The sequence below is a fragment of the Haliotis asinina genome, chromosome 7, assembly GCF_037392515.1.
Source record: "Haliotis asinina isolate JCU_RB_2024 chromosome 7, JCU_Hal_asi_v2, whole genome shotgun sequence".
In the NCBI taxonomy this organism is placed as follows: Eukaryota; Metazoa; Mollusca; class Gastropoda; order Lepetellida; family Haliotidae; genus Haliotis; species Haliotis asinina.
Genome location: NC_090286.1, coordinates 64547387 through 64571280, shown reverse-complemented (window position 1 = coordinate 64571280; position 23894 = coordinate 64547387). Strand labels below are relative to the sequence as shown.

General features: G+C 41.2%; 1 protein-coding gene and 1 pseudogene across 1 annotated transcript; both read left to right on the top strand.

The window, feature by feature from the left end:
• Positions 1–484: 484 nt before the first annotated feature.
• LOC137290561 (actin, cytoplasmic 1-like) lies at positions 485–2049 on the top strand. Its single transcript, XM_067821597.1, has 2 exons — positions 485–607; positions 1035–2049. The coding sequence occupies exons 1-2, from the start codon at positions 485–487 to the stop codon at positions 2037–2039; spliced, it is 1128 nt and encodes a 375-aa protein (XP_067677698.1). The 3' UTR covers positions 2040–2049.
• A 6791-nt stretch (positions 2050–8840) lies between these two features.
• Positions 8841–10678, top strand: LOC137290552 (actin, cytoplasmic 1-like; annotated as a pseudogene).
• Positions 10679–23894: the final 13216 nt, after the last annotated feature.

Here is a 23894-nt window from a genome sequence, read left to right as displayed (position 1 = left end):
GTCGTATGAACTTATTGGTAATAAATGTTGCATGGAAGGTTACATTTCCTCATATTACAGAAATACACAATTAGCACATTGTTGTAATATACCCAGCATCACACGGTCACATACTTGTATGTTAAGGATCGATTTCTGTTCTCCATCGGCACGTGGCTCCTCTGTGTGATGGCAAGGGGTGCAACCTTCGTGGGGGATGATAAGTGGTAAGTGAACGTTAGGAAGCTGGGTGCACATGAACACCCAGCTGTGACAAGATTCAACACATGTATACATGAAAGGCTGTTATGCAACATAATGCATCAGGGTGGTATATTTACCATTAACTAATATTACACCAATTACTCTTCTCTTAAACACAATCTGATTGGTCTTCGAATGATGGTGGAAGTATATAACGCGACTGAATGTTAACATCGATAGTGCATTCTCTTTCAGTCTTCAGCTGACGTGTTTACTGTTTCTCACACAGCTACCTACAGCCATGGATGATGATGTTGCTGCTTTGGTCTGTGACAACGGCTCCGGCATGTGCAAGGCCGGTTTCGCCGGTGACGACGCTCCCCGAGCTGTCTTCCCCTCCATCGTGGGGCGTCCCAGACATCAGGTACTTTAGTTGAGATAGTAGTGTTTGAGCAGGCACCATAATCTAGTAATAACTGCATTACGTCTAATGACGTCATAGATTCAATTCCCAGTCAGGATGTAGCCAGATCGTTGTCGAATCGCTTCAAAAGAAATATTGCACACAAACGATATCGAACATGCCCAAATGTGCTGAAGCCCAACTACAGTGCTATAACCACGAAAGGCACAACAAGAGGTATACAAGGAAACAGATAAATGCAACTACACCATGTGTCAGGTTACACACAGATGTCTAGGAGTAATCAATATGGAATGCACAAAGTATAACGTAAACATACATCAAAGGGAAGTAACTCCAATAAAAGCGTTTCTGCCACTTTATTGTGCCCCATTTGAATCATACCATATACGATTTATGAAAACGACAAATTCATTTCTTGTTTCAGGGTGTGATGGTCGGTATGGGTCAGAAAGACAGCTATGTTGGAGATGAGGCTCAGTCCAAGAGAGGTATCCTCACACTCAAGTACCCCATCGAACACGGTATCGTCACCAACTGGGACGACATGGAGAAGATCTGGCATCACACCTTCTACAACGAGCTCCGTGTTGCACCCGAGGAGCACCCCGTCCTCCTGACAGAGGCTCCCCTCAACCCCAAGGCCAACCGTGAAAAGATGACCCAGATCATGTTCGAGACCTTCAACTCTCCAGCTATGTATGTGGCCATCCAGGCTGTTTTGTCTCTGTACGCTTCTGGTCGTACCACGGGTATTGTTTTGGACTCTGGTGATGGTGTCACCCACACTGTACCCATCTATGAAGGTTACGCCCTTCCCCACGCCATCATGAGGCTGGATCTTGCTGGTCGTGACCTGACTGATTACCTCATGAAGATCCTCACTGAACGTGGTTACTCCTTCACCACCACTGCTGAGAGAGAAATCGTCAGAGACATTAAGGAGAAGCTGTGCTACATCGCCCTTGACTTCGAGCAGGAAATGGCTACTGCTTCATCTTCTTCCTCCCTGGAGAAGAGCTACGAGTTGCCCGATGGTCAAGTCATCACCATTGGTAACGAGAGGTTCCGTTGCCCGGAGGCCCTCTTCCAGCCTTCCTTCTTGGGTATGGAAACTGTAGGTATTCACGAAACCACATTCAACTCCATTATGAGGTGCGATGTCGATATCCGAAAGGACTTGTACGCCAACACTGTCCTCTCTGGGGGTACCACCATGTTCCCTGGTATCGCCGACAGAATGCAGAAGGAGATCACATCTCTTGCCCCAAGCACAATGAAGATCAAGATCATCGCTCCTCCAGAGAGGAAATACTCCGTCTGGATCGGTGGCTCCATCCTTGCCTCTCTGTCCACCTTCCAGCAGATGTGGATCAGCAAGCAGGAGTACGAAGAGTCCGGCCCATCCATTGTGCACAGGAAGTGCTTCTAAACGCATCATTGACATATAAACAAAGACTTGCAAAACTACGGCACACTAAATAGTTGGTATTTCAACTTCAAATGTATTTGCTATATTCTTCTCTCCGACGGAAAAGAGCATGCTAACATCGATTCTTTGGGCCTGCGATAATAAACGTATTGGAACTGAATACTCGTTGAGTGTTTGACTTCCTGGATGCAGTTTTCGACAAAAGAACATGACATGTATCTTTTTTTGGTCAAAGTTGATATCTGAATACTTCCTGCCAAAGCCATATACCCCATCATAGCCTGCACAATCCGTAAATTCAGATGGTGTACAAAGTATATACCACCATATGTTTCTGCTCCTTGTAAATTCAGATGGTAATATGGTATACCTCCACATCTCGCCATATCCTACAGTTCCTCGTAAATAAAGACGATACACTGCCATATATCCTGCCACATCCTACTGCCTCCTGTAACTGAAACCTTTATGCTGTTAAAAGATGTAATCGTGTATTTGTAAAAGAAACCACCCTCAAACCTCTATGCATACTGTTACAAATTAGACTGACCATATCGATGCGCCCCTATGCTATCAGGACGTTGCCTATATTCTGTCTTTGCTTGTTCACTGAACAGTGTAGCAGCTATATCGTTATGCATTGGGAAGATCCTGTCAACCTGCTCAGACACGCCGTAATGTACTGTCATGCGACAGCACGCCTTCAGTGTCTGTGTCGGTATCCTGAGCAGATACCTTGTTTTCGAGCTGTCCAACTTCCTGATAGAGTGCATCGATGCCATCTCAGAGACATGCATCGTGACGCTAGTTACATTGCAAAAGTGTTCGATTACGAGTGGGCAGACTAGAATGGCGCAGTGACGCCAATACATTGTGACGCAAGCGCACATTATCATCTATAATTAGTGAGTGAGTTTAGATTTACGCCGCACTCAGCAATATTCTAACTATATGGCGGCGGTCTGTAAATTCATTGAGCAACAGTATGAACATCGATCTGACAATGAAAGTATCACCCTCAAAATAAGTGCTGAAATGTTATGCCAGTATGAAACCTTTGTTTGACGAGGTGACCAGGTCAGAGCTGCCGTCTTTTGATTATGACGTAAATGGTGCCACTTGAGTTTAGATAGATTTCCTGTCTAGTCCCTAATCAAAACATTATGCTATATTTTACTGAAATTAATCAAGTGAAAAACAGTTGGTGAAAATACGAAGGAATCATAAGAACAGAAATTGTGAACAGCAGGAAAGATTGATAGTGTATACTTTCATCCATAACCTCACCTCAATGAAAACACCAAATATGTGTAACAATGTTGACATACGTGTGACGTCACTACAGCCAAGCACAGGCAAACTGTAGCGCAAATGGATTGCGCAGCATAGAGAAAATCACCAGTCTTCTGCGTTCGCTCGCACATAGGAAGACTTGTCATATTCTCTATGCTGTGAAACCCCGTTTGCGCTACAGTTTGCGTATGCGTCAAGCGACGTTCACAAAATGACGTGTTCACCGACAAGAGCACGCCGGATTTTTCGAAAGAAACTTTCGTTGCTTCAAGCAATGTACATGCATAAATGTGGCATGGAAGCAGTGAGAAACATTCTGACAATCTGTTGATTGTTATTTTCTTTTGTTTTCATTGTGACCGAGGGAAAGTCGACATAATGAAAAATCATCGTCGGTGTCCGCGACTGAGTGAGTTAAACTTTATGGTCACATCGGCAACATCTCAGCCATATGTTGACGAGAAGCGTTAAGTGAGTGAGTGAGTGAGTTAATATTTGACATAATAGTGAATGGTTAATGGGAGAAAATACGTCAACAAGGGATAGTAAAACAACTAGATTATCATAACAGATAGATATTTAAAACTAGTAATTAAATCTAAAACAGTTCAGTTATAGAGGATGATACAATATAAAACTGACTAAAGGTAGATCACCATACGTCAGCTGTTTGGTGTTCTCCAAAACATCCTGAGCAATTCTTGGTTCATCGATGATGTTGCAGAGCATGAATCCATCATACAACAACAGAAATACCACTGCCACTTTTGTAGCATAAGACATTTGTTTCAAACACAATCCTCGTTGCTTCGATTAATTTCTCGTTGCTTCGAGTATGTTCTCGTCGCTACAAGTTTCAGTCAAAAACTTGAAATTTCGAATATTTTCTCGTTACTTCAAGTTTTTTTTTTGAAAAAATTGAAATTTCGAGCATTTACTCGTTGCTTCGATTTTTTTCTCTTAATTTCTAAGTTTGGTGAATTTAGCATGTATAGTTTAGGAGATCTGACCCGAGCAAGATGGCATCCCCATAGTCACAGCCTAAGTCACGTGACCATGGATACAGCAAAACGTATAATTCATATATCTGAGTATAACCATCAAATGGCACATCTATGGATCATGCTTGATATGTGTGCCAAATTTGATGAAGCTAGCATGTATAGTTTTACGGAAATCTGCTCCGAACAACATGACATCCTCATATCCACAGCCTAAGTCACATTTGGGTGGAAAGCGCAAAAGATTCATATCTGGGTTTAAACCCCAAATGGCAAACCTATCAATCGTGCTTGATATGTGTACCAAGTCTGATGAAACCATCACGAGCAGTTTAGTTTATGCTTCGAACGGTATCGACCTCCCAAAAGACAGACCACTTAAAACAACACATTTTATGGTTGGCTGCATAAGGCTTAATTAAGCTGTACCCTTGAAAATTGTGGTATGTGCCCTGATAAAAAAGACACCATTAGGTTTTAAAATGGTTATACGACCTCTGGTCCTATAAAACTTTAAGTATTATTGAAAATGTTCATTTAATATTTTCAAGAAAACTGCTTCGCTACATGTTGTATGTGGAGACAGGAAGGAAACCAATTCGTACTGATATTCATACCAAAATAGTATGCTTTTTGAGCAAATAGACTTCTGTCAAATCCTCAAGGTATCTAATATATGGTATCATTTCATAGTTAACTCCCAATAGACAGACCTCCTGTAAGATAAACTCAATGAGTACTCTAATTAGCTCAGCCATGCTCTCCACCCCTAATCAATTAATGAGCTCACCAGGAGTCAGTACAGAGTATAGTGAGTACAGTGAGTTAAACCAGTTTGTACAATCTTGGAATTCAAGCAATACTCAATCATCAAAAGGATTTCATTTCACAATGTATGAAAATGCACTTATTCCAGAGCCTCATCTTAAATTAACCATTCAAAATTGTGTTTTTGAGAAAAGAATAAAAATTCTGTTTTGTTCTGCCACCAGTCACTGCAGATTATAGTAACAACACATTCCCATCTCTCTTAGTTTACTGGCTTACTGGAGTGAAAAGTAGTAGAGAACTGCGTTGTTTGAGAGGTTGAGAATGTTCTCAAGCACTTTCTTCAGTATCTTTGATGCAATAGATCTTAATATAAAAATCATAATTCATTACATGAATCAGGGAGCCTATATAGAGGGGGGGAAGAAACTCCTCGAAAAGCCGTTGAACGTATGTCTCGGGTCGTTACGTAACACGTGTAGCCAATATGGTGGCAGCGTAGTATTTAACCCGGTTTATTTTCAACAGCTGATTAAGTTCGCTGACAACTGAAATCCTACATGTAGAAGATAGGTTAACTATTTTGTCACTTCAGTTTAAGTCAAATAATTGGTATTAGTGTCCGTATTAGGACAGTAGATTCGTAGGAAAGTTTCAAGTCGGTATGTTACAGTTCATTGGCTTCTATTCTCGATTCACCGCGAAGATAGACTAAACTGTTCCCATAAAAAACTTCTTTCACACAGTCGTTTAATTTTTATAGGGAAAACATAGCTTTAGCTGAAAGGTATTTGTAAGTAATAGTGACAGTTTTATGACTTCAAAAAATTGTTAGCGTGTAATTGAGGTGTGTGAAAAATATGGCATTTCGCCGATCTGCCATTGAAATGCTACACTCCATTGTTTGAGTGTTTCTAGTTACTTCTTCAAAAACATCTTTCACATACACCTGTAATTCATATGAGGGGAATATACTATCAAGTGAAATATGTTTGCAAGTAATAGTGATAGTTTCATAATCTAAGAAAGAATGTTAGGTGTATTTGAGGTGTGTGAAAAATGTGACATATCGCCGATCTGATTTGATTCGCCATCGATGCTTGAGCGTTATGGCTCCACAACTTCTTTCTTTCTTGTTCATCTTATTATTTCACAAAACTGGAAAGGTGTTTTACAACGCTTTGTGGCAGTTTTACACTTTATTTTTGAGGGCAGTCTGACAATGTCAGTTAACATTTTGTTAATGTCCATTCCATTCCCCACATGCAATAAGATATCTGAATTAATTATTAATGTAAAAAAATGTCTCAAAGTAGATTTTTTAAAAGGACAACTGATGTTAACACATGTATTCTCGCGATACTTTTGCGTTCTTTAACATGTTTTGGGAGGGAAGGCCGCTGTGTATCATTTATTCTTTCATTCATATGTGTGCTGCTTTCTTCTATTCTTTTTCTTTACGTCTTTCATTCATTCACATAATTCTTGCTCTTAATTCTTACTATAATTCATTCATTCATTCTTTGTAAAATTCCGACTGATACAATAAACTGGCTGAAGTTTTGTCAGTTTGCGTTGGAGCAATGGTAAAGAGAGCAAGCGAGTGAGCTATCCCCGTTGTAGAGTGTCCGTGCATGAATTAGAAAACCTATTGCTTATACATTACATAGTTGGGCACAATTATCAGCTTAATTACACCTTATGCAAACAACCATAAAGTGTGTTGTTTTAAGCGATCTGTCTTTTGTGAGGTCTGTCTTATGGGAAGGTACCGAGGTTACAAGGGTGCGCATCCTCCCTAATGAACTGAAAGCTTTATGTTTTATGACCACTGAAACTCGGGTGGTGCAGAGTGTAGGGTGTAGGGTGTAGGGTGTAGGGTGTGTGTGACTATGAGGATGTCATCTTGCTCTGAGCAGATCTCAGAAATATACATGCTAGCTTCATCAAACTTAGAAATTATGAAAAAAATATCGAAGCAAAGAGTAAACACCCGAAATTTCAATTGTTTTAAAGAAACTTGAAGTAACGAGAAAATGTTCGAAATTTCAAGTTTTTGACTGAAACTTGCATTGAAGCAACGAGAAAATATTCGAAATTTCAATTTTTTGACTGAAACTTGAAGCAACGAGAAATAAGTCGAAGCAACGAAAACATATTTGAAATAACGAGAAAATACTCGAAGCAACGAGTAAAAAATCGAAATAACGAGAATTGTCTTTGAAAAAATATTTTATGCTACAAAAACTACATCAGAATTAAAAACTGCCATGCATTTATCGTCGTGATGTATACTCAAGCCAATAAGAGTTGTCTTCCCCTTCAATTTTATTAATAAGACCGGAGTGACAAGCATTTTTGGCATGAGTATATTTGGATATGGTATCACAATTACAGTGAAGGTGGAAGAGGTGTGACATATATCGTACGATTTTTGTAGAAATTAAGTAGCAAGCATAAAGTGCAAGCACGTTCGTCGATGGTAAGCTATGTGGTCCATATATGTTTTTGTTTTTGTGAAGTAATATAGTGTTGACAACTAACTCAGGTTCAATGTTCTACAATTTGGGTACGTGGTAACACTTTTTGTACAATGTATACTTTTTTGCAAACTGCAACGTCATCACAGTGTGGAACCGACCACATACACACATGCAGTCAGATGACTTTCAGGCAACAGCTGAATTAAAGCAGTAGCGGGCGCCTGCAGACTCACGAACCACACCTATACCCGCACCACGTGAGGTGGGTCTAATAAGTTTTTAAAACGCAATGCGTTTATCAGACGGGCACTGATGACGTCATTTGCACGGGACGTAAGTCATGATGTGTTTCTTGTGAACACAGAACTCTCGGTTAATATGGCAAATTTGAATCGATATAACGCAACAAAAATAAATAAGATGCTTCCCATATATACACAGGTTTGGCTGCAAAACTACATAACAAATACTTTCTATGATGAAAAAATGGAAGGCAAAAAGGTTCATTTCGTGTAAACTTGCCTTTCAAATGTTTATCCCTTGTACTCGATTATAGCCAAGTGGAACATACTTCACCCTGATCCTTTATGACAAGAGAAGAAACCCTTACCTCAAAAGAAATATTCATGTGTATATAATGTTATGCACATAAATCAGGAGAAAAATCTATTGTGTACACACCATATTTCAACACATCCGTATATACCATATCAGAATAATCTAATTCACAAATAATTATCAACACAATCGCACAAACGGCAAGGGAATACCACACTGCAGAAATACACACATAATATGTACGTGAAAGACTATGTAAACGTTTAGGGCAAAGTTGGTGGTCGGATACAAATGTGATTATAGTATATAAAAGGGCGAGTAGGATCTCAGCTATCACATGAAGTTACATGATACAACTTATCTGGTAGCAGTTAGCACTGACTAACTATGCACATTCGTGATAGCCCCATGCTGACAGCAGCATTCGGTGAAAGCTGGGGTTACTTGCACACTCTTTCTGGGATTAGACTTCGCCCCGGGAAGATGAAATATGGTTACATAATAACACATGCGACCGCATGTCTGACAAAGGTCATTATAGTGTATTATGTCCATGCTGTTATTTCCTACCGAAATCTGACTGGTCAAAGATAACGGAGGACATATAAATACGACCAGGAAATGGACGCTTTCAGTGCCCGCTGTCAGCCTTCCACTGACTCATATCGTGTTTGTTGTTTCTCGCACAACGTACAGCCATGGATGATGATGTTGCTGCTTTGGTCTGTGACAACGGCTCCGGCATGTGCAAGGCCGGTTTCGCCGGTGACGACGCTCCCCGAGCTGTCTTCCCCTCCATCGTCGGCCGTCCCAGACATCAGGTAATACTGCGGTGCATTATGATGCTATTGTAATGTATTGAACAAACCTTACTCTATCTCCCTTATATCCAAAGTCCGAAATGAACTCACGCTTGTCAGTACTGAAAGAATAAGTCTACGGGGTTTTACCATCAAAAATATAATTTGATTTGAACACTGGAAATGTTACTTGGTTTTCATTATACAGCTGCTGGTAGTATATCTCGGAAACTGGAAATAAAAAACATTTTCCTCAAATCTTTTCATTTCTCGCTCTCTGTGTCAGTCTCCCTGTCACAAATATTCATATTCACTCGGGTACGAGTTGGTCTTTAATAATTCATGCTTGTCGTGACTCACGTTGTCAGACTTGCTGGAACTGTGAAGCAGACGTTAGAATTGATATTCAGTAACCCAAACTTGTCGTAAGAGTCGATAAACGCGATCGGGTGGTGTGGATCACTGACTTGGTTAACAAATGTCATAGTATCCCGTTTGCGTACATGCTGTTGATCACTTGATTGTCTGGTCTTGTCTTGCTAACATTTTTTAAGAACAACTTACATGTAACAATATATAGCTATGGAAGTATTAGCAGTTTTAGCACCAAAAGATGTCAGTAACTGCTTTTCATACTGCATTGCTGCTTACTTGCATCATAACTTAAACATTTATAATTTTGTAACAATTCCTCAATGATTTCTTGTTTCAGGGCGTGATGGTCGGTATGGGTCAGAAAGACAGCTATGTTGGAGATGAGGCTCAGTCCAAGAGAGGTATCCTCACACTCAAGTACCCCATCGAGCACGGTATCGTCACCAACTGGGACGACATGGAGAAGATCTGGCATCACACCTTCTACAACGAGCTCCGTGTTGCACCCGAGGAGCACCCCGTCCTCCTGACAGAGGCTCCCCTCAACCCCAAGGCCAACCGTGAAAAGATGACCCAGATCATGTTCGAGACCTTCAACTCTCCAGCTATGTATGTGACCATCCAGGCTGTTTTGTCTCTGTACGCTTCTGGTCGTACCACGGGTATTGTTTTGGACTCTGGTGATGGTGTCACCCACACTGTACCCATCTATGAAGGTTACGCCCTTCCCCACGCCATCATGAGGCTGGATCTTGCTGGTCGTGACTTGACTGATTACCTCATGAAGATCCTCACTGAACGTGGTTACTCCTTCACCACCACCGCTGAGAGAGAAATCGTCAGAGACATCAAGGAAAAGTTGTGCTACATCGCCCTTGACTTTGAGCAGGAAATGGCTACTGCTTCATCTTCTTCCTCCCTGGAGAAGAGCTACGAGTTGCCCGATGGTCAAGTCATCACCATTGGTAACGAGAGGTTCCGTTGTCCAGAGGCCCTCTTCCAGCCTTCCTTCTTGGGTATGGAAACTGTTGGCATTCACGAAACCACATTCAACTCCATTATGAGGTGCGATGTCGATATCTGAAAGGACTTGTACGCCAACACTGTCCTCTCTGGGGGTACCACCATGTTCCCTGGTATCGCCGACAGAATGCAGAAGGAGATCACATCTCTTGCCCCAAGCACAATGAAGATCAAGATCATCGCTCCTCCAGAGAGGAAATACTCCGTCTGGATCGGTGGCTCCATCCTTGCCTCTCTGTCCACCTTCCAGCAGATGTGGATCAGCAAGCAGGAGTACGATGAGTCCGGCCCATCCATTGTGCATAGGAAGTGTTTCTAAATGCTAAATAGACAGAGCTCTGGACGACGTGACATGCGGCTAAAGCGTACAAGTGTTATAAACTACAACTTGTATTTAACAAGAAGAAATTGTGTTGACTATTGACATGATGACATGTTGAATAAATCATAAGTTTCAAAACTCTTCTCATGCTTTTCACATGATATAATGAAAGTCGTACATTAAGACTGATAATCGCCCCACGGTATCACGTGGCCATGTTGGTGTTTATTTCTAGGTCAACCCTCCCTACAAAACTTTGTGTAGTGACATATTGGAGGTTTGCAAGTACAGTATTAACACATATTATGGATAACGGCGTTGCACTCAAGAAATAAAAAAGGCGGTTGTGCATCAAGCTTGTTCTTTTGCATAGAGAGGACACTGACACGGAGAAAATACCTCCCGATGAGTAAGGTAACTGAATTCTCAGTGAGACGGTGCGGCAGTTCTTGGATCAGTCACTTTTCGAGGACTCGAGCAAAGCACAGGCTCCTTCTGGGGTGAAAGCTGCGTTTGCTATGGCCGGATTTCCAGACATTCAAAGCATGAGTTTCAGAGCTGACACCTTAATGAACACTCGATCATGGAGTATTTCCCACACAACCTTTTGATTTGTTATAGGTTCTGAAATTTCCGAATCTTTTCTAAGTGTGTTAACACATAATATGTATTAATATATTTCCTTAGGTGGTAAAACATTTGTAAATTTGCAAACATATAAATCTACATGTCAAGGATATGTATTTGAACAGATCACATTACCACTGCTGAACACGACATTTTCCACCGTGTGAAATACTGGGTTTACACTGTTTTATTTTGACAAGCCGTTGACATTAAGGGCCCGGTAACCTAATTAAGCCTTTACCGATCAAGATTTGGATAAGAAACACATTGTTCGGCAAGCTCATTGGTTTCCATCAGGCCAGAATTAATTGTTTCCCTTCAGTTTATTTTATGACAAATGTGAGTGAGAGAAAAAAGCTTGAGAGCAGAGTTTTAACCGATAGCATTTGCCTGTATGTTGTTGTTCACACTGGGTTTGGTAGTTGATTGGATTATGCAAAATATTATTGCTGTTTTCCGGCTAATGGGCATTACAACAAGCGAACAGTCTTCATCGGTGTATTATATACAGTAGCGTTGCTGGATACATGGGTCCTTCTTTCAGTCAATAGCCCAAGCTATGTTGAAATGTTTGTGTGGTCAAGGGCTATGTGAATAACAGACACTTAACGAGACCAGTCGCTACAATAGCTTCCTTCATCGAGTACACGCTGTACTGCTCACAGATTGTCTCTTCTACTCTCTGTTGAGATACTGCAGCTGTTTTGACCATTTAGCGAACTGGCACCTTTCTGGAAGATGGGTTTCGTTTATACTCGCTTTCCTGTTGTCTCTTGCTTACCCCGGGGGAGGTGGTGTTGCCTTGTTGTTGAAGTGTCAGCTCGATGCACCGATCACCCGGGTTCTGTTGCCCACATGGGTGTGTGAAGGTCATTTCTGGTGTCCCCTACCGTGATATTGCTTGAATATTGCTGAATCAGTGACAAACTCAACTCACTCACTCACTCTTGCCAACCCCGACTTCCTCTACCGGAAGTTAGTTTCAATACGTTACACTAACGGACTGCGGGGACAAAAACACATCTGAACTTATTTTTCTGTATTTACTAGAGCTTTTTTCCCCCTTAACATATCCATTAAGAGTGATGAAGCTACACACTGTCCCCCCAACAAACAACCTGTTCATTTCACAGGGTATGAGGCTTGGCATGATGCTCATCCCTCCCTTATCTCAATCATTCTTGTTAGGCCAGGAGAATGAGCGTTGGACCCTAAACAAATTGCAACAGGATTATATCCAAATGTTTTGTACTCAGACAACATCAGTAAACATCATACTAAACGTCTTAGTAAATCCAATGGGGGAAAATATTGTAATTTGACCTAATTATTTAAGTAATTAACCGACATTTTAAGAAATATGAAAATTGTTCTATTGATGTGTTATAGGTTATAACACATCATTTAAAGCTTATGACAAGGCAGTGACAGCTATTACTTAGCAAACATCACAATCCGAATTATACCATCATTAATTAAGTTTTAATTGATTTTTAATTAATTAGCATTATTCACATATAAAACATTAAATATTCCGTTGAAAGGTGATAGAAGTCAGCTTGTGATTTGTGTAATTAAGAAATACAGTTCGAGCTACCATCAAGCGTCCGTGTGCTTTAACGATATAATAGTTCAGGGCGAAAGTGTCCTTTATTCTTTTCTAGGATGCCATATTTAATAATTTCTAAGCCTAATTTCGATCTATGGCATGAAACAAACGTGTCTGTGACCTAAATTAAGAATCCTCACACAGGGCTAACTGACGCGCTGTTCTTTTCACGTGTCAGCCCCCCACGTTAAGACTAACGTTACTAGAAGAACAAATGATGAACAGTTTGGTGAAGGTTTATGTTCGGGTTAAATATCTTTTCTGTGATTCTCTTACACCTTACAAGGCAATATGACCGTCTCATTTCTACAACCAACGAAAGTTTAGATCAGTACATTCAGTCGAAACTGACTAGTTTTGCGACATTCCACGATTGCATTGTTGGAATGTAAACATAGCGAACATGACCGTGTCTCTGTAAAGGTTTGAGTCAAACTTTGAGACATTTTTTATCCTTCGGAAAACATAAAAGTAATGTTTCAACCAGTCATGCAAACCAAGAAACGGGATGCGACGAAGCACTTTACTGTGGACGCTGTACGAGACAATGGCAACTGACATCCATCGTGACGTTGGTTTCATTGTGACGTAATGCAAAAAAGTTCGATTACGAGGCGGCAGACTGGAATGGCGCAGCGACGTCAACACATTGTGACGTAATGCAAAAAGTGCACCTTTGATCTTTCGTAGTAGCATCTTAGAATAACAGGGAACAGTATGTCTCAAATAGTTGAGCTTAATATTCTTCATCGGAGGACGAGTTACTGTAAATAATTCGGCGACGCTTTGCGCAGGATGCCAGTGACGCCTTCTCATCTCGGCTTGGAATTCCTACTTGTCGAGATTCGATGTTTATGTTGATGCTTCCACCGAAAAATAGGTCTAAAAACACAACCTACAACCTCGAACGAAGACGATACCAAGCCTATTGTGTACAGATTCTGGGAAGTGCTTTTAACCTCTTCATAAGAAACCACGGGAGGCATGGCAGTGACAATATGTTTGTGCGGGAGGACGCGAATGGATGCGGCTGACAGTGACAGTGATAGAGATACAAGAGCGCCGCTCGTCTTTTGATGTTGTGTGCTACTGTGCAGTCCGGACAACATACACGCAGAAGGTATTCATCTCTTGATCATATTCAACAACCAATTGTCCGTCAATTTTGACGAAGTCAATAACTTTTACTGGCAACGCCATATTTGTTTACACTCATGTGAGGCCTGCTAGACGTATTTGTTTACTTATTTTTATATATTGTTTTGTTTTCGTTTTTATTACAGAAACTTGAGTTATTATAGAATTGAAAATAATGCTAGTAACCACACTAAATGAAATAAATTTTATCTAATTCCATAGAAGTGTTTTCGTTTTACACGCTCACTTTTGAATGAAAATCATGAATGGAATGAATGATGAAAGTAGTACCAGTAATGTCAAAGATCACGTATTAGCCAATCAAATCACTCGAAGGTGTTCTGACACATAGTTGTGACTGGGGTATAATTGTCAGGACATCGGGATTTCGGGAAGCGTCCTTTGATTGGTCAAATTGTTTCGTGGAGTTTTGGTTTTGACGGAATTTCCCCCGTGTGAGTTGTTATAAAGCTTGGGAACACGATCAAATTGTCATTCGATGATTTTAGAATTTGTTCGTGCACAGCCGGTGGGACATGGTGCCCTCGAGCATCCCTGTTGTTTGTGATTTATTTCGGGGATTGATGTTGGCCTGTGAGAAGGTCCTTCTACCTGGAAACCGGTATGACGAAGGTGTTAACAATTCTGTCTGTGTACCGAGACCCATTAAGCTTCCATTGATGACAAGCAAAGGTGAACGGCACTTACGGGGCCAGCAGCCGAGCTCTCGTTATCCAATCCCAAACCATCACTCCCCCTCCACCAACACGGTCCTTTCCTCTGTCCAAGAGCGTCGGCTGAGGCTGCTATCGGGTAGTAGTAGCTGAGGATCGTGAACAAGAGTCGAAGAGAAGACAAGAGTCAGCGGTAGAGATGAAGATAGCAGCAGCCATGGTTTAGTATCGTTTGATTGAATGATGGCCGAAATGGTATACACAGTGGTAAACATGTGACAGAACGCACATCGGGACTGAGTGGCCAGTGATCCCGATGTGGAGACCTGCTCTGTCACTTACACACATTCAGAAGTCCTACGGCGATTCTTCATCGTCGACGTAGTCGTAGGTGGGAAGACGACCCCGACTAGCCGCACAATCCGTCCACTTCTGTCGATGATCTGGTTTTCCTGTTTGCTTCCCGTGGCTGGTCTCGCTGGTTGGTCTTGCTGGTTGGTCTCGCTGGTTGGTCTCCCCGACTGACCATATCAGTCAGTGTTTTACACACAGGGCCATTACGTCACATTGTACAAGGTCACTGGCCCATGCACATACATACGTAAGATTCGCCGACATGGGGAGGTGTTAACTGACATGTATTGACAGCTTTTGAGAATTAAGGGTCCTGCCTGGAGGGGGTTTATGACAATAGGGGATACAACGAATGTTTACTGAATACATTATATAGACAAATGGGATAGAATTTCTGTGCACTTTGGACATATATTGAAACAAATAGATCGTTTGACTGACTGAAGTTAACTAAATGAAGAAACTTATTGTAATGACACCAGCATAACGCTCATCACGTCCACGGTAAACTCGAGTTCGTCGTTCGGTGAAAGATGAATCTGGACTCCTCAGTGAAGAGAACATACCTATCCACAGCAGATGTTGTCTGCACCACTGTAGCCAATGCTGATATAAAGGCAACATGTGTCTCCTGGAAGGATGTCTAGCACGTACCCCGTGTGCAGTCAGACGTTTCAGTGAGGGTCGTACATAGTTTCAGTGACGCAGTACATGGTTTAAATGAAGTGATGCATAGTTTCAATAAAGTGGCGCATAGTTTCAGTTAAGTGGTGTTTCATTGAAGTGGTGCACAGATTCAGTGAAGTGGTGCATGGTTTCAATGAAGTGGCGCATACTTTCAGTGAAGTGGTGCATGGTTTCAATGAAGTGGTGCATAGTTTCAGTGAAGTTGTGCATAGTTTCTGCGAAGTGGTGAATAGTTTCAATGAAGTGGTGCATGGTTTTAGTGAAGTGGTGCATAGTTTCAATGAAGTGGTGCATAGTTTCAATGAAGTGGTGCATGGTTTTAGTGAAGTGGTGCATAGATTCAATGAAGTGGTGCATAGCTTCAGTGAAGTGGTGCATAGTTTCAGTTAAGTGGTGCATAGATTCAGTGAAGTGGTGCATAGATTCAATGAAGTGGTGCATACTTTCAGTGAAGTGGTGCATAGTTTCAGTTAAGTGGTGCATAGATTCAATGAAGTGGTGCATACTTTCAGTGAAGTGGTGCATAGATTCAATGAAGTGGTGCATACTTTCAGTGAAGTGGTGCATAGTTTCAGTGAAGTGGTGCACAGTTTCAGTGAAGTTGTGCATAGTTTCTGTGAAGTGGTGAATAGTTTCAATGAAGTGGTGCATGGTTTTAGTGAAGTGGTGCATAGTTTCAATGAAGTGGTGCATAGTTTCAATGAAGTGGTGCATGGTTTTAGTGAAGTGGTGCATAGATTCAATGAAGTGGTGCATAGCTTCAGTGAAGTGGTGCATACTTTCAGTGAAGTGGTGCATAGCTTCAATGAAGTGGTGCATAGATTCAATGAAGTGGTGCATACTTTCAGTGAAGTGGTGCATAGATTCAATGAAGTGGTGCATAGCTTCAGTGAAGTGGTGCATAGTTTCAGTTAAGTGGTGCATAGCTTCAATGAAGTGGTGCATAGATTCAATGAAGTGGTGCATACTTTCAGTTAAGTGGTGCATAGTTTCAGTTAAGTGGTGCATAGATTCAGTGAAGTGGTGCATAGATTCAATGAAGTGGTGCATACTTTTAGTGAAGTGGTGCATAGATTCAATGAAGTGGTGCATACTTTCAGTGAAGTGGTGCATAGTTTCAGTGAAGTGGTGCACAGTTTCAGTGAAGTGGTGCATAGTTTCTGTGAAGTGGTGAATAGTTTCAATGAAGTGGTGCATGGTTTTAGTGAAGTGGTGCATACTTTCAATGAAGTGGTGCATACTTTCAGTGAAGTGGTGCATAGTTTAATTGAAGTGGTGCATAGTTTAATTGAAGTGGTGCATTGTTTAATTGAAGTGGCGCAACAATTGCGACTCACTGGCAAAAGGGCGTGCAACTGTGTGAAGTCATCTAATCAAAGAAGACACCACTCAAAAAGACAATAATGATATGTATATGTGATGTGCCATGGGTTAACTAGAGACTGGAATGGCCCAGAATGAAGTGGCCAGGCATTTTGTTGCCCACTGAAACATGATGTTATCTCTATGTTATCAACGCCATACCTCCACGCGTGGCTTCGCGTCAGCAAGAAAGACATATTCAGCTGACACAAGGAATTGATTCCAAACTGTCGGTTTGACTGCTCAGACCATTCCTGACTTACATCCGATCAATTTCCGGACTGCAGAACTGACTGAGGGAACACAACATCCGGCCCCAACAGTGGGCAATAGGTCCAGTTTTGCTTCAACGTCTCTGACAGTCACACCGGTATGTCAGTTGGTACAGACAGCGGGTGCGGGAGCCAGGTGTTTGTACCCTGACGAGACAAGATTTCATATGGACAGCTCACATGGCAGAGCTAGAGTCTCAGTAGAGACTTTGAGGTGTACAATGTGCTGGCATGTGTGTTGTTGAACATTGACAGTTTAGTGGCGTAGGCGTCATGCTATGGGGAGGCATTATATCTGATGGTCGGACACAGCTTATTATTGTCAATGGCAGTCTGACAGATCTGCTATACATGGATGAGATCTTTGAGCACTAGTGCATGCTTAAGGCGCTGGTATTTTTCCCTCGATCACTGGATGTCAATCTAAACAGCACATCGTATGTCAATCTCAACTCCCTGGGGAGTATACAACTCTTGCTGCCACTAGGAGCACCGAGTTTTATTGTGGCTCTCTCATCCTAACGAGGTACAAAACTGACAGCTGGGTGGGCTGGGACACATAGTCATAGCACTTTGTCCAAATTTACTGCACGTTGCTGTACCCGCAACTAGGTGTATGCACGTGTTCAAGTGGCCACCATCTGGTCATATACCAACGGTGGGTTGTGGCTTCTTTTAAGTGCACGGGGTTGTGTACTGTACACTAGGGGCTGTGACAACACTGAACGAGTCTGCACACAAAGTTGACAACTAGGTTTTTACACCCGGTCACAGGTGGGCTCGATCCCGAAACCTCAACCTCGCTGGATCACTAGCCTGGCGCCTTAGCCAGCTCGCCCACCATGCCCCCAATACCAGTGAGACAAAAGCTAAGGCAATGGGTCACAAAACATATTTAGTAGCAAACTCACCAAAGTGTGAGAGAGAATCAACTATGCAGAATGTACACACCGCGATCGGTCTGACAACGGATAATGTAGGTCAGGTGTTGATGATTGTTGGCGATGTAACTCCAGTAAATATGTATGAGTGTTCCCCGCAACACGGCAACCAGCCTTTTTATATATATTAAGTCATTTCCCGAAAGTTCGGGCACTTACGAACATCGTCAACACTGTAGAATGCCCTCGAATACGTTTTCCGGAAGTAAACACATAGAAAACTAGAATCCTAACAGTGTTGACCATCTATTCAAACGAAATGTGACCCCTCATAATTATTATTCAAAACTCTAAATGTTGTGACCAAATAATTATTATTACTTAATAACAAAATATACAGAAAATACACACTCGTAACACAATACTAACCTAAATTATCTACCTAAGTTTAAAATGTTGTTACAATACTAACCTAAATTATCTACCTGAGTTTAAAATAGATCGGACAGAACTTTTTCTACATACAGAACACTTCAAATTATAACCATTAAGCCCTCAGTGTAAGTGCCTCTATTGTATTCAAAGCATCATATCATAATACTATAAGCGTCTACACATCCAGGAACAAGATTAGTGCCAGTTAGGGCGATTAGCACGATTACTCCCCACTGTCTGCATTACAATACTGGGTTTGTACAGAATTTTAAGACCAAATTTAAAGCTTTTTCAAGGCTTTTCTGGGCAAAATTGAGGCCAAGAAGACAAGGAATTATATAAGTGAACCTAATCAAAATAATAATAAAAAGAACCTATCTGGGCACTGTTAGGTTTAATCGGAAATTTAAAAAAAGCATAATGCAACCTTACCCAGACAGACATCAAGGTTTAAGATCAGTAGACAGCACTACCTCTGTAGCCATCCGAACACCAATGAAAAAATATGTTATGGAAGTATCCTCACACTTTTAAAGCAAACTTGTACAAACAGCTGTAAGCAATCTATTTTACAAACACCCACACTTACCAGACACAATTTTCACTTCATCAAGCTTTAATTTGAAATTCAAGGCTTTATAAATAAATAAGGGGAAAAAACTGGTCTAGCCTAATAAGGAAAAGATACTGAAACCCTGCGTACATTAAAACCATGGATAAATTCCATTCATACGAAGAACACAAACGCACTGATATGTAGTCTAGCTGCTTCAGGCCAAACTATGTTTCACCCTGGTCTCACAATGCTGAAAGATAATAAACAATTCTATATTATTTTGAAAGGAATTTATTTTGGATCACGGTGCTTGAGAAAAATACAAATGAATAACAATAGAAAATATGAAATTACTAAAAGCATAAAAGGAGAGTAATATGTGCTTAAAAATCTATGTGCTTTTATATATACTGGCCAATACGCTAGAGAAGAAGACTGTTCAAAAGCACATGGTTTTGAAATGGGGAGGTAACTAGGGTGGTATTTTTGCTAAACTACAGCTGAAACAAGTACGTATTTCAAATTGAAGTTTTGAAAGCTTTGAAAGAGTTGATCTCATTATTTTACTCAAACAAGAGACAGATGTTTGAACATTAGTTAGGTGTTCGTTTAACATTCAAGTATTAACTGAGAGTCCCAATTATATACTGAACATCATTGAAAACGCACCACCTGTAAATTTTGAAATAAGTGAATAGAATCTTTTGGAAATGGAAAATTAATGGTGGGAATTTTGATAATAACACACTAGATCGTAAATAACGCTCTACAGTAAAAAACGGATCGTTCGAACAATTCATCGAACACATCACATGAAAACAACAAAATTCATGCACATCACACACGAAGGGCACAAACTGCATGCAGAAAGCATGCTGTTCAAGGGTATAAATGACCTTCGGCACAAAACCGTTCTCATTTTCGCAGTACTTTCGTAAGTAAAGTTTTTTCGCCATGCCAAGATTGTCACCAGAGGAACGAGAACATGCCTTGGGTATGTTGCTGGTCGGTGCTTCAAGCAGAAACATTGCACGACGATTTGGGTGTCATCATTCGACCATTCTGAGGCTTGCTAACAGATACCAACAAACAGGAACCAGCAGGGACCGGCAACGCCCAGGTCAGGCACGTGTTACCACCCCTCGTCAAGATCGAGACATTGTACGGCGCCATATTCGGGATCGAACCTTGCCCGCTGCCAGAACCGCCAACGCTGTCCAGGGTCGACGTGGTTTGATCAGCGCTTCCACTGTCCGACGCCGTCTCCGTGCGGCAGGGTTACGTTGTCGACGCCCTTACGTTGGACCCATCCTGACTGACAGGCATCGCCGTGAACGCCGACAATGGGCTGAACAGCATCGTGTGTGGTTGTTACGACGTTGGCATGGTGTGGTGTTCTCCGACGAGTCGCGTTTTCACTTGCGAAATGCTGACGGGCGTCTACGGGTATGGCGTCGACGGGGTGAACGTTATCATCAGGATTGTGTTGTGCAAACCGATCGGTGGGGTGGAGGCAGCATTATGGTGTGGGGAGGGATAAGTTATCACCACAGAACCGCTCTGATTGTTTGTCGTGGCAGAGTGAATGCCGTTTACTACCGTGACAACATTCTTCAGAACAACGTCGTTCCCTTCTTTCACCAGCATCAAGATCTGCACACATTTCAACATGACAATGCACGAGCCCACACTGCACGTGTTTCGATACAGTATCTGGCTAACAACAACATTCCTCTACTTCATTGGCCTGCATTGTCACCAGATTTGTCACCCATCGAACACTTGTGGGATTACATCGGCCAACGCCTCGCACGTCGTCCGCAGATCAACAACCTTGGGGAACTCGACAATGCCTTGCAGCAAGAGTGGAATGCAGTGCCTCAGCACTTTATTCAGAGACTTATCCGTTCAATGAGGATACGTTGCACAGCTTGTGTTGCTGCTAACGGGGGTCATACACGCTACTGACTTTCCATTTTGACCCCATCTTTATTTCATTGTCAGCTGCATTAAATCTTCACTGTTTTGCTTGATTGTTTTTTGCTTCTTTTCTTTATCAAACATTGGTCTACACAAATATGTAAAATTTACATAGATTGCTCACTTCTGCTCTTAGAAATCCACAATTTTAGGGGTGGTGCGTTTTCAATGATGTTCAGTATATATAGAGAACACTACTGTGTGTGAACTATCACAGGAGGTCATTCAGTGGAATTGCAGAGGACTGAGGAGTAACTTAAGTGAAATACAATTACTCATACACGATCTTAAACCGTCAGCATTGTGTCTACAAGAGACATATCTAAAAACACCGATAACTTTAACTTAAGGCGGTATAGTGATTATCACTCTTTTGCCCTTCCAGGTGATAAGGCTACTGGAGGTGTTTCTATTTTGGTACATCAGAGTGTCATCCATAGCCCTGTTACTCTAACTACGGATCTTCAAGCTGTTGCTGTTCGTCTGACCTTGCACATTGCATTGACATTGTGCAGCTTGTATTTACCTCCTTCCTCAAATATTCAACAATCGGATCTTCAAAATCTGTATGATCAACTTCCGAAGCCTTGTGTCATCATGGGCGATCTTAACGGACACAACCCGCTTTGGGGTAGTCCTCACACAAATACTAAAGGAAAACTACTTGAAGAATTCATTTCAGATAACAATTTGTGTATTTTCAATGACGACTCTACCACTTACCTACATTCAGCTACGGGATCATATTCTTCCCTGGATTTATCACTAACCGATTCCAACTTATATAATGAATTTGAATGGCATGTCCATGATGATCTATGTGGGAGTGATCACTTCCCTACCATTCTCAAAACAATCGACCCTGGTGATGATCCACCTTTATCTAGAAGGAATTTTGCCAAGGCTGATTGGTCATTATATACAACATTATGTACTGATCTTTTAAAACATGATGTTTTTGCGAACAGCGATGATCCAATACAATTATTTTCTGATTTATTGAATGATATTGCTGACCGAACTATACCCCAGGCCTCTGCAGTTCCACATATTCGTAAGCCATGGTTCAATAACGAATGTAAACAGGCCAGAAAGTGTAGGAAAAAAGCAGAAAAGTATTTTCGCCGACACCCTACCGTACATAATCTAGACAGAGTTAAAATGCCAAAGCTAGACGCACTTTTAAGCAAAATAAGCGGCAGTCTTGGCGACATTATGTTGCTAAAATCAATTCACGCACGCCTGTCTCAAAGGTATGGAACATGATTCAAAGAATAAAGGGCAAAGGTTCTAAATCAACAGTTCACCATCTAAAGGGTGGTGAAATTGTCTTAACTAATAAAACTGACATTGCAAATAAACTTGGTGCAACTCTTGCAAAACATTCATCCTCATCCAATTACCTCCCTGTGTTTCAAAAATACCAGAGGCAACAGGAGAAGAAGAGATTAAATTTTACCTCGGACAATGGTGAAGATTATAACGAATTATTTTCGTTACATGAGCTCCAAACCGCCCTTGAGCAAGCTCATGATACAGCAACAGGAGCTGATGATATCCACTATCAGCTCCTGAAGCATTTGCCCGAAACGTGTTTGGAAACACTGCTAAATATATTTGATATGATATGGACTACAGGGAGTTTCCCACCTTCGTGGCGTAATGCCATTGTAGTCCCTATACCAAAACCTGGCCGGGATCATACTGATCCGTCTAACTACAGACCAATCTCTTTAACGAGTTGTGTCTGTAAAACCATGGAACGTATGGTGAATAATAGATTAGTTTGGTATCTTGAAACCAATAACCTAATAACAAATATTCAATGTGGTTTCAGGAAAAATCGCAGTACCATTGATCATTTGGTACGTTTGGAATCCTTCGTTAAAAATGCTATAGTCAATAAACAACATGCTGTATCAATTTTCTTTGATCTTGAGAAAGCTTATGATACGACCTGGAAGCATGGCATTTTAAAGGAGTTTGGTTTGAGAGGCCGTTTGCCTCTTTTTATATCAGAGTTTTTAAAAGACAGGCAATTTCAAGTCCGAGTGGGATCAACCCTGTCTGACCATTATAATCAGGATCAGGGTGTTCCACAAGGCAGTATTTTGTCTGTAACACTCTTTAGTATCAAGATAAACAGTTTATCCAAGGTTTTAAATGATTCAATCGATGGATCACTTTTCGTGGATGATTTTAATATTTCTTGTCGTGGAAAAAATATGCATACTGTTGAACGGCAACTGCAGTTGTGTTTAAACAAAATTAACAAATGATGTCTAGAAAACGGCTTTAAATTTTCTAAAACGAAAACCTATTGTATACATTTCTGTAGAAAATACAAACCGCATAAAGATCCAGAATTGTTTCTAAATAGCACTCCCATCAAAGTTGTTAAGGAGGCAAAGTTCTTGGGTCTGATTTTCGACTCACATTTAACGTTTCTCCCCCATATCAAGTCCCTAAAAAATAAATGCCTGAAGGCGCTGGATTTATTAAAGGTCGTTTCTAGTTCAAAGTGGGGAGGTAATCAAGCTACCCTCCTTCAGTTATATAGATCATTGATACGGTCTAAACTTGATTATGGTTCCATCGTTTATGGTGGAGCCTGCAAAAGCAACCTAAAACTTTTAGATTCTGTCCACCACCAAGGTC

Coding starts and splice junctions, on each gene's coding strand:
- LOC137290561 (XM_067821597.1), top strand. CDS start 485: ATGGATGATGATGTTGCTGCTTTGGTCTGTGACAACGGCTCCGGCATG. Junction 608..1,034: donor TGGGGCGTCCCAGACATCAG/GTACTTTAGTTG, acceptor TTCTTGTTTCAG/GGTGTGATGGTCGGTATGGG.